We start from the raw sequence: 12529 nt of genomic DNA, 5'->3' as shown, positions 1-12529 counted from the left end.
GAAACTACAGGACATAAAAATTGCCTATATGAGGAAGCAAAGACCGACTTATATTTCCTTGTAGTACTCCCTGTATGATGGGACTCAGTCTCATGAACTAACGCGGGCAAGAAATCGGGTGGCGATCGGAATAATCACTCACTCGACTGTAACCTACCGGCTTATAAACCACTCAGTGAAACAACAAAATAAACTACACGGGTGGTGCAGTAAATCTGACCAAGAGGTTGAAGAAGCCCCCTTAGCAACTGGCTCGAGTCAATCATCCCGGTCAGTAAAATAAATGAGACAAAATAATCCAAACTTGGCTTATGAAACTCTCGAGGATGCTCACAAGATTGGAAACAACATCAGATAGTGGACCAATGGATTGAACGGAAGTATGAAATAACGATACTAATAGAAAACCGTTTTCCATTCAAGGCAATCGAAACAGACCAAGATATCACACTATACAGCTGTAACCTCGACCCTAATGACTGTAAAAGCACTAGGGTAGGATATATAGTGAAGCAGGCTCAATATGCCAAAGTTATGAACTACAATGAAATAAATAACAGGATATCTACGATAGCAATCATCCCAGGACAATGTGGAACGAAATACAACTTAATCGGCTGCTATTTACTCACAGAATGTTTGACTGACGAACAAAAGAAAGAAACATTCTATACAACCTTGAAAAACATTATCCAAAGACTACTAGAAGAGAAAACTTCTATTGTGATCTTGAGTGACGTCGACTGTCAACTTAGTATAAACCTAAATAACATTTATCCTCATATAATAGGAAAGAACCTAGACGCTGAAGCAGAAAACTCACCAAATGGAATGAGAATTACTGAACGTTTTAATAACAGTAGCTTAAAAATCATGAATACATTATCAAAGAAAAAGGAAACCAAGCGCAAACCGCTTACGCTTAATGACCAAATGATAGGTCTGATGTTAGCTGAGAGTAGGAAGGACTTCCAAATTTGTGTTTTCCACAAAAGTCGATCAGCTTATTCGAATTCCGAACACTACTTAGTAACTGTTATTGTTAGAATAAACAAGAAAAGGAGTAAGGAAACTCCATAGGCACCATAAGAAGAGACGAACAATGACTGAATCCCTACATATGAACCCAACACAATATGTCAAAACTTTAGTCTTAAACAAAAGGAACCAACAATACTGAACACTGCACCTGCGATTTCCAAAAAAGCCAGGATAACATCAGCTTAACGTATATGGCTAGGTACACTAGGAGAAACATAAACTAATAAAAATGTGACTCAACGAGCCAACAGAACTAAATAGAAACAACTACATGAGAAGCGAAACGACGTAAAGAATACTACATGCAGATAGGACCAGCTAGGATTGATTAACTCTTCATACAAAATAAACACCACCAAACGAATAAACGGCTAAACCTTATATTAGCGATAATAAACAACCAAAGTTTATACAAAACAAAACCAACTGCACAAATCAGTAACCAAACACTGGAAGACTACTATTAAGACCTATTCAGCTACAAATCCATAATACAAATGATCAATACACACTTAGAACCAAACCATAAAAAAGGCAGCCCAATTGGCCTACGTGAGCTAGAGCAAATCACAAAATGACTTAAAAATAATAATGTTCCTGGAGACAATAACATCACAAACGAAGTGATAGTATATAGAAAACACTCGCTAAAAACATTCTCTCAGGAAAAGTAAACGAATTATGGAGTAACACGGACAAACTACCACGCCACTAGATTGATGTGGACGTTATCAGGAACTACAAACATAAGGGTACGAAAACAGACCCAGACAATTACCGAAGCATATGCTTGCTGGACACCCATAGTAAAGTCCTTGCGGGAATAATATACACACGACTCACCACATTACCAGATCATCTCATAGCACCAACTCAGTTTGAATTTAGACAGCTTAAATAATTAAATCTCTACGACCGATCATCCAAACTGCACTAGACATTGATACTCAGCTAATACTGATTTTCACAGACTTAAAGAAAATTTTCGGTACCATTCCAAAAAAACTGCCAATGAACACGCTAAACAAAACCTCCAGCAGTCCAAACATCAACAAGTGCACCACATACATTCTTGATGGACCTAAAGGATATCTAAATTCAAACAATATGAACCTTAAAATGTGCAGAGGAGTAAGACAAGGGAACAAAGAAGGTTTTTTTCAACCTAATCCTCCAAGAAATTCTCGCAACTGCTGAAAATGAGGAAAATATCGGATCATAAGTAATTCAAAAAAGTAGAACAAAATAAAAACCATTACATATGGAATACGCGGATGATCTTTGCCTTATCGCGATCATCGCCAAATATGCCTCCGAAACAGTAATAAAAATTCGGAACTAACTTAAAACCGTGGGAATGGCGATCTCAGCAGACAAAACAAAGAAAATGACCATAAATAGACGTTGTAACAAACAGTCAATAGGTATTGACAACATAATCATAGGAAAAGTAATGTCCTTCAATGATCTGGGATTCCGAGCGGATGGTCCACCTGATGATGTAATTAACCTAAACGTCATTAAAGCTTGTCACTCAATAATCGAAATTCGACCACTCTTGAGATCAAATAATATCGATCTACCAAACAAAAAGAAGTTAAGAGAATCTACCATAATTCTCACCTTAATCTACAGTCTAGAGACAATATTATTAATAAAGAAAGACGCAATGAGACTAGAAGTTGTTTTCAATACAGCAAGACCAATGATTCTTGGAAAAAACAACCGAAAGAATCTTAGAGCGGAGGAACTAAAAGGTAAAACTAGTAACTCAAACGTTCCCAACAAAGTTCAGCAGAACAGATTAAACACCAGGTAAACTGCTAACAAAAGACCAAACAACTTGATGATCAAAATTATTGAAAGGATTATAGCAGACAAAATCACTTCACGAAAAGTCCACACAAAATGTTAGCTAAGACAGTTAAGGCTAGACTTTGAGGCACTCAAAGACCAATCACTACCGAATTTGGCAGAACACCCAACTAAGATTAAACTAAATAATGACGGATAGTACAAACAGAAAATAATTGGCCAACGAACGAAAATATACGTATGCACAAACATAAACTCCATTTCAACGTTCGCAACCAATAAGGAGATGAACAGACATTTGAAAACAATCATTTTACACCTCAGGATTCTTCAGAAACAGAAGGATACAAGTACCTGATAGCAGACTACTCAAAATCATACATAGCGATGGAATGACTACATAGACATATTCGATCCTGTCACCGACGACATAATCAACTAATAACAACAAACATAGAAACCCTAAAGATCTCTGAACTAACAACCTCAGTACCAACAGCGACAACCGACGCGAAACCAACACAGCTGGAAGGACAAAAAACCAACAGCCTATGTAAATCCCATTCACAGGCTGTACAAAAACTTTATTGAAAAAAGGGTATGATAAACCGTTGCTATGTGATACGCAAATGGTTGGCAATAACTGGGCAAGAAGTAAGACCAAGAAAAACTAAAACAGTTGTTGGACCCTGGTAGTTGCGCTGTGTTGCATGATGTATTTTATCTTAGTTTTTTACGAAAAAGTAAGAACAGAGGAAATAATCTAGAGAAACGCGTTGATGCTCATTTACATGAACAAACCATACATAAGTATACAATTAAACAGTACCAAAATTTTTAGATATTTTGTATAGTAAGTTGTCACCACCTTAAAAAGTACTAAGACCAAGTTGTATAAAGCAACTATTCCATTGGAATTATAATGATTTCAAAAATATACGTCCTAATTTCTCTGTTTATTCACGGAATAACTGTTGTCTGAATACAATATCGAAATTAACTTTTTGTGGTCAGTATTTATTCGATTGACTTTACTGCGTAATTGATAGCTACGTGACAATGAATTCGAAAACGAAAACTTGGAAGAACTAGTTCTATAGGAAAAAAGAGCTTATTCTCCTTTTTTGTGATTAATTCACAGATACTTATAATCTTGCTAATACTTACAATCAAAATAGTTTTTTTCATAACTGACTTAAAAGGGAAACGTGTGTAAGGGCAACTGTACGATTTGGTATAACCATATTGGCCGCAATGAATGAATCGTATTGTAGAACAAAGTTTTTAAGAACAATTTAATAACCTACATTGTGTTCACTACATGTTTGGCATTGTATTAAGTTTAAAACAATTTCTAAAGCTATTGTTCTCATCTACTTCTGCTATTATTATTGTTATTATTAGTATTATAGTTTGCAAACAAAACATCTTCATTTTGTACTATTAAGAAAACAAATAAATGCAACTGTCCATAACTATTTAGTTAACATTCAGCCTCTTCGTTCTTATTTCTTGTGGCCCACTTCTGTTTTTATCTTTTTAAATATCTATTGTACGCTTTGTAATCCATCAATCTAATGAGAGCTAAAAGCTAGTGGTGGGCTGGAAATAACTGGTGAATATATATATATATATATATATATATACACCGTAGTTTTCGTATATATTATTCTACTGTTGCTATGGGAATGGGAGAGAACATATAGAATAAAAACTGCGTATATATATTCCCATGATTCAGGATGAGGCTAATCGTATACCTAAGGATTTATTCGGATATGAATATTCCGGGGGGAATTAACACAGTATTATGGTTATATTGTATAATTGTAAGTTTTGAATATGTATTATTCAGTTGCATTATGGTAGATATATTTATAATGTAAAGAAAGGATCTAATATCCTAGGAAATAATGTAAAAAGGACTTTATTTCGGCAATAAAAATATGGGCTATCATCAGTGAATTACAGAATTGTATTAATCATTATGACTTGGAGTGTTTTTAAAATGTCATGGATGCTCTACATTGAAACATTCCTTTACTATTGTTTGCCATTTTCAGAAAAAATAAATTTCTAAAATTTAATACCTAGACTCTTAGAATATATTACTTTGCATTTACCCGCAGTTTGAAATAGCCATTAGGAAATCCGTTTCACTTTTTGTACAGTAAATCTTATTAGTTTAAAATCACATCTTATTAGAGTAGTTGATTTGAAACTTACTAATACAATGAATAACTCATTAATAAAAATGTAACTAACTGTGAAACTACCGAAACACTAAAATAATGAGCATCATTATTTAGAATGGTACGAGATATTCCAACATTAAGGATAGTTTAAGTCATGGAATACAATCATATAAAAGATCATTGAAAAAGGAGTTTTGCAAAGTAAACGTTGTGTTCCAATTCAAAACTAGTCTGTTCTGTATATCCTTGGATTCATTTCACATTAAATGTGACTTTCAGGTTTCAGAACAAGTACACGGTCCACTAAGCAATTATTTTCTAGTAAAGTGTTTATGCTCCTCTTAATAAATCCGGTTGGTGATAAAAACTATCGTTAACCCACCTATTTACACAGAAACCACTTCGGTGAACTTCTTCAAATTGAATAAAATGTTTATATTTAATGTGCTCTTTTACAATATAAACTAATGCCCACCTTACAGGGAAAGAATACAGTGTAGATTAGTTGTTTGTCGTTTACTAGTTAGCAAATATTTTGTTCAATGTACCATAACTACAAAGCTGAAAGTTTTTTTTGAAACATAGTAGATTGTCACAAATCGTTCTACTGGAAAAATAACCAAATATATTTTAAATTTTCCCTTCTTAAATTTCGATCATAGACTATTTTGAGTACAAATGGGATATTTGAGACAGGTAAGAAATTATCTAATATAAAAACCCGAAAACTGTGGATAATTAGAATGCGCTATACCAGATCCTGTTTATTATTTGGAGCGTCAGGAAACCCGATATTTTGATTTTTCTCCGGGATTTTATGATTCTAAGACAGTAAGTTCATTATAAATGTATAGATAAAAGACTAGTAGGTTTTTTCAGCTAGCTAATGTCTGATGAGAATTGTTAGTCTTTATTCATTACTGTTTAAATTGGTCAAGATTAATATATACAGAGGTATTTTGAACTTCATTAAGTATGAGATATTTTATTTGATGAAGGTACAGTTACAAATCTAAATTACTTGTGGATAGTTGTAACTTTTCAGGTTGATTAAATACTAAATGTTAATTAATTTCAGGAGGTTTATATCTTGCTTAAGCCAAGAGGCTAAAACACCATTCCTTTTATCTTACAAATAAATGTACATTATTTTAGTGGTGGCTGTAAAACAAATAAGGCAGCTTAGGTATGGTATTATCTGCAGTTCGGTTTTACATAACGACCGTGTCCAGGTTTTGCCACTATAAGTTCATAGAAAGATGAGTTTCTAGTTGTTTTCACTAGATAAAGTCTTCCGTAGACAAGTGATTTAATATGGAGTATTGTTATATTAAAAAAGATTACAAGGTCACAAACTCGATTTATATTATGAAATTTCATTCCTCTAGCACACCTATTAAGAAAAAATTATTAGCAAATTTTTGCCATAAAACACAACTCTTGTAAGTCTAATCATGATACTGGCTGTAAATCGAAACGCTGATTCCCATTAGATTTGAAGAGTTTTACTCATTCGCAGCCCGTTTTAGACCATATCTCAACAAAATTATGGACAAAATTATCTTCCGAAACGATAACACGTATCCATTATAATTTAGAATGCAAGTCAGATTCTATAAGAGAAAAGAAAACCTGACTTCAATGTCACTGTAAGTATACAGTCTAATTAGTTTTTATTGACCAATGAAATTTGTAAATAGTTGAAATCATGAGTTGATTGAAGCTAGACCACCATGGAAAACCTGGAAGCACTGGACGGCCGTTTCGAAATTTGTATATATCAACCAAGTGTTCATTTTCCAGAAAAAAGTTTTCAGTTAGTTGAGAAATGATAAACGTTATAGCTTTCATTCGAAATAAGATGGGATACCGACAATTACTGGCTTAGAAATTTAGCCTTGAAAAGAGATTCATAACAGAGTTATGTGAGAAGACCAATAGAAAATCTAAATTATACTCAGTTAATGCTCAGTTGTAAATGACTAAAGCAATCTAAAATACTCCTCCTATAACATTTAAAACTGCTATAATATCTATATTTTTTCTTTTATTACTCTAATATGAAATGTAATGTTATGATTCTTTATATATTTTTAGTGAAAGTCGAAAAATTCGACGATTCGTTTTACATAAAAGATCTAGTTACATCATACATTTTAACTTCCTGCTCTTTTTTTCATATATGTGTACGCACACCTAGATTGGTACAGATCCTTCAGAGTGTCTAACAGGTTGTAGCAAGAACAACTACACATGGTCAGCTATATCAAATGACTCGTATTGTTTCTGTGGAAACAATTTACCACCGAGTACAGAATTATACAATGCAAGTTGCTTATATTCAGACATAGTAACTGTCTATAGGACAGATTCAAATACTTTTATAGGTCCATTTCAGGTAAGTGTAACTAATAGAAATAAGTTTGACATTGACCTTTTTAAAATTAGGTTTGTTGTGTAGGGACATTGAATTTATAAGTTTGAGTAAATGTCAAACATCAAGTAACGATCGTGGGTTTCATAGTAAAAAAAGTGAGAATAATATTACATATGGCATCCGTTTGATCAAAAAGCCAATGAAAATGCACTAGGACTCCGTTAGTCTACTAATGTATGTGTCTTTCTTTTTTACTGAGACTGTTGGAGCGCAACAGTCCATCGGAAAATTATGATGATAAATTACTTTGTTCTCGTAAGGTTACCATAATCTACCTTATGAAAGGTCTCAGTTTAAAAAGTTCCGTTGAAGTAATGCAGAAATATAGATAAACATATGACCTAGGTGATGTGAGAGTTCTTTAAGCTGACATCGTTGGTGAATATTTTCGGATGACGCGGTAATGAAAAATTTCGGTACGAATTCGCAAGTAGATCACGACCGAAAAATTAACCTCCATGTTTGACTGAATATGATCATTTTCAGTTATTTGTGTAGTTTTAACAAGATAGATGACTGAAAATACATCAGACTTCACAAATGTGGCAATCATATGCGAGAAAAATGCATTTGTTCAATTACCAAAGTGTTTACTCCTTACTGAGGTGATGGGTTCGGGAAATCCATACTAGGCTTTTAACTAAAAACAGTGGATTTAGTAAGACATCTCTTAGGGCCTTTGATAGTAGATGATGGAGATTTAAATCCAAAAATCTCTGGGTTACAAATGCGATGTGTGCTACTTATATCGACATAAGTAGTATATAATGCTAGTCAGGAATAGAATGTCTGGCAGCAGAAGGTTGAGAAAATCGAGGATGAAAGAACGAGAACAGAAAGCAATTCGTATGGAAATGCAGGAACAATGAAGTCTGATACAATTGATGAACATTTTGAAAATGAAATTTTTATTGTATAGTTCTTCGATTTTACATTCAATCGCCCCGCTTGTGTTCTTTTTCATTACACGAAAAGAGTTTATGAACTGAGTAAACCTAGATTTCGTCTAACAATATGGGCCTAGATTAGTGATCACCAGCTCAACGGGAAGTTTAATAATAAGAGTTAACATAAAATGACTTTAAAAGTAAGGGAACAGAATATTGTTTATTTTGTTTTAAAGTTAAATACCGAGCAAATGAGGCTACTTTGCAAACGTTTGTAGAACTGGATTAATTACGTACAATGAGCACTGTTTAGTGATTGATGAAAAAGTATCAAGGATGAACACAGATCAAAATTAGTCGAGTGATGTAATTGCCATTCTCGACATGTCTTCTGGCTTTCTGTAGACTAAGTTGAGACACTTCAGTCCACGCAGTGTATTATATGTTATGAAACATCCTTTATGATTAGCCTAAAGAGGTGGCAATACTAGACTAGTTCTTACCTGTTGGTGGTATACAAGAAAATTGTTTTATGATATAAATAGTCCCGACCGTTGCTGCTACCTTGACGTGGTGGTCGGGCTTGCCTATCGTGATGATTCAATCGAGCTATACTGGCTGGAACAATCGTTCCTCAAGGTACTACTGTGGTGTGGTCTACTTATATCCATATAAGTAGTATATGGTGTGGGTCAGACATAGAATGTATTTTGGCAGAAGACCGATGAGGAAAGAACTGAAATGAAACGCAAACGTCTGGAAAATGCATGAGCAATGGAATAAGAGAAGAAACAGTGAAGATTGAAACAATTGGTTGTTAATTTGCAAATTGACTGTTCATTGTTTGGTAATCAGAATTTATTGAGATAGTCTGTAATCTTTGCTTAAATACATTCGATTGTCCCCAACCAGTCGTGTTCTGTTCACTACATTTGGTGTCGCTGCCAACCAGGAGGAGGAAGGGTGCTGTTCTGCGGACGCCGCTGCGGGTCTGGAGTTGAGGTGCTAGTTGGGGCAGTCTGGTGTGGAGAGTTGGCGTCGGGTGGAGTGTTCTGGCGGGGCGGCGTTGGCTGTAGCGGGTGCTGTCGACGGAGAGGAGCAGTGGGACGTGCGGCTGCTGGGCGGACATCGGATGTAGATGGCTCAGCAGGCCGGTGGATTACGAGTGTTGAACGTCCCAGGTGCCGGGTGGATGCGGATGTTGGTGCCCCGGCAGGTCGACGGAGCTATGAAGGTCAGCGCGCCGCAGACTCGACATTCTGACGGAGAGTTTGGCACAGACTGCAGTGAAAGAAGATAGTGGCATGGCGAGCAGAACCACCGCATGAACGAATGCTTTAAAGGGGGGACGAGTGTGGTGTGGTCTACTTATATCCATATAAGTAGTATATGGTGTGGGTCAGACATAGAATGTATTTTGGCAGAAGACCGATGAGGAAAGAACTGAAATGAAACGCAAACGTCTGGAAAATGCATGAGCAATGGAATAAGAGAAGAAACAGTGAAGATTGAAACAATTGGTTGTTAATTTGCAAATTGACTGTTCATTGTTTGGTAATCAGAATTTATTGAGATAGTCTGTAATCTTTGCTTAAATACATTCGATTGTCCCCAACCAGTCGTGTTCTGTTCACTACACTACCATGCCAGGCAGGTCGGTTGAAGAGCGGTAAGACTAAAAGCAGCGAACCCAAGGTCCGAAGGCGAAGTTGTACTGCTGACTGTACAGAGGTGTGACGGCAGTAAGGTGTTTCCTTCAGACAACCAGCATGACAGCGATGCTGCCTTCCCACAAGGAGGGGTGGGGTTAGAAAAGGTCGACCCTAAAAATGCACACCTCGCCTTATCCCACGGATTTCCGTCTCCGGCAGTAAGGTCCTTTGAAGAACGGAGCTAACACAAAAACTACCCACAAAAAGGTCGTGTATGACCGACCTCAAACAGTTGTCCCTTGGGCACTGCGGTCACGCTCTCAGGTCATTAAGACCACTTCTAACCCAATTTCCTTTTCAGGTACCCCTAGAAGAACCCTTCCACGGTGTGGGCAACCGGGAAGTGATAACTGCCCTCATACCTCTAACAGCACTCAAGACCACTGTATTCATAATCAATCTCCTTCTTCAATTCCTACTATTCCTTCTACCTTGACTGACTGACTGATATAAATAGTCAAGTGCTAATCCAGTCAACTCCACTTAGATTTAGCTGGCAGTATATAAATGTTTTCTAGCATGAATGATCGTTTAATCTATTTGATTATGATTAGATATTTTCACATGAACAATTGATAATAATAAGTCTAAATTAATTGAAAATGCAGACTGTCATTTTTATGTTATAAGTCACTAGTGGTATACAAACGTTCCTATGAAATCCATCTTGATTTCTTTGTGTATTCACAGACAACCTACGTATAAATAGGGCTTATGAAGAAATTTATTAACTTTAAATATGCAGTTCCTTTAACTGTTGAACAAACCTGTAAGAACTAAAAACGTTATGAATAACTTGCGTGTGAAGTAATTTGAAAAAAAATGGACTCGTGTCACACTCAAGGTGACTTAGAAATATATGACGTAAGGTTGCTTGTTAACATTTTATAGAATATAGAATAGATCTGAAGTTAAATACTGTGAAACTTCAAAAAGTGAAAGAGCAGAGATGAGTGAAGAAAACAGAATAACACTGTATGTCGTTATTATTTCAGTCAGTTAACATATATTTCTTCCTTAATAATGATTTAACTACCTTCACATAGATAACAACAACAGAATTGACAGTTAGACAAGTTGGAGATAAAATCTCAATAAATTTTGTAATACCGACAGAATTTAAAAATTTACCTGGTGTCAAAGTTTATGAATTCGATTATGGAGATACAATACAAACCACAGAAAATATCTCAGATATTACTATACCGCTAGTAATAAGCTACAATTCACCAGGTCCTGTATGGCCAACACTGAGGGCGAGAAATGAAGACGGTACGATTGTAAGTGTATTTAATTATAATCGTAAATGTTCTCAGATGTATTCTGATAGTGCGGGCACAAAATATAATGATGTTAATCCATAAAACGCATCAAAAGATTATTAAAATTATATCATCAATGATTTTCAGACTTAGAATTGCCCCAAGGATAAGTAATCGTAACCAAATAGAGTGCATGGGTTCCCTTTAATTCTTCTCAGTTGATAGTTCGCTTGAAAATGAAACTTCTGATTAGCTGTATCATACAATCAACTTTTATTTCACATCCTCCAAAGCTTCTCCGTCAAGTGTGATTCGATTGATGCATGCTGTGTTGTATCGGAGAATCTTGCTATTCCCTATGTGTATATTGAGAAATACTGCTGCTGAGGCTGCTGCTACACTGGTCGTCTTCTCCTGAGTTTGTTGTTGCGTGTGTGATAGAAGAGCCAGATCATCTGTGAAGTCTAAATCGTCCAGCCGCATCCTAGCTGTCCATTGTATTCCGTGCTTCCCTCTAGATGTTGACGTCTTCATGATCCAGTCAATCACCAGGTGAAAGAGAAAGGGTGAGAGTAAGCAACCTTACCTGACACCGGTCTTTACTTCGAACGAGGTCGTCCGCGGTCCACCATGCACGATTTTGCAGTTTAATTCGTCATAGGAATTTCGTGTGATATTGACTATCTTCTCAGCCTCAATAGTGTTGTCCTGTCCACGCTATCAAATGCTTTCTCGTAGTCAATGAAGTTGATGTAGAGTGATGAATTCCATTCAATTGATTGTTCCACAATGATACGTAGAGTTGCGATTTGGTCTGTACACGATCGATCCTTACGGAATCCAGCCTGTTTGTCTTGAAGTTGGGCGTCTACGGAGTCCCTAATTATGCTTAACAATACCCTATTGAAGACTTTTCCTAGTATTGAGAGAAGACTAATGCCTCTGTAGTTGTCGCACTTGCTGAGATCTCCTTTCTTTGGTATTTTGATCAGAAGTCCTTCTTTCCAGTCTGTTGGTACTTGTTCTTCAAACCAAATCTTACTGAAGAGAATGTGGAGCATCTTTGCAGTTGCGGCTACATCTGCTTTCAGTGCCTCTGCTGGAATGTTTTCTAATCCTGTTGCTTGGCCGCTCTTGATTTGTCTGATGGCCATGCTGATCTCTTCAATTGTTGGTGGGC

At 36.0% G+C, this 12529-nt stretch overlaps 1 protein-coding gene across 1 annotated transcript in view; it reads left to right on the top strand.

Annotated features, from left to right (window-relative positions):
• Positions 1-2494: 2494 nt before the first annotated feature.
• The window catches only part of Smp_165230 (polycystin 1-related), a gene marked incomplete at both ends in the record, with an annotated part of 82802 nt that continues 72767 nt past the window's right edge, over positions 2495-12529 (top strand). The window contains 4 exons of the mRNA XM_018789084.1: positions 2495-2798; positions 5794-5882; positions 7252-7449; positions 11134-11367. Of these exons, the coding sequence (XP_018654563.1) occupies positions 2495-2798; positions 5794-5882; positions 7252-7449; positions 11134-11367 (825 nt within the window). The remainder of the gene's footprint in view (positions 2799-5793; positions 5883-7251; positions 7450-11133; positions 11368-12529) is intronic.

Source organism: Schistosoma mansoni, chromosome W (assembly GCF_000237925.1).
Source record: "Schistosoma mansoni strain Puerto Rico chromosome W, complete genome".
NCBI classification, from domain to species: Eukaryota; Metazoa; Platyhelminthes; class Trematoda; order Strigeidida; family Schistosomatidae; genus Schistosoma; species Schistosoma mansoni.
This window is presented reverse-complemented; position numbering and strand designations above follow the sequence as displayed.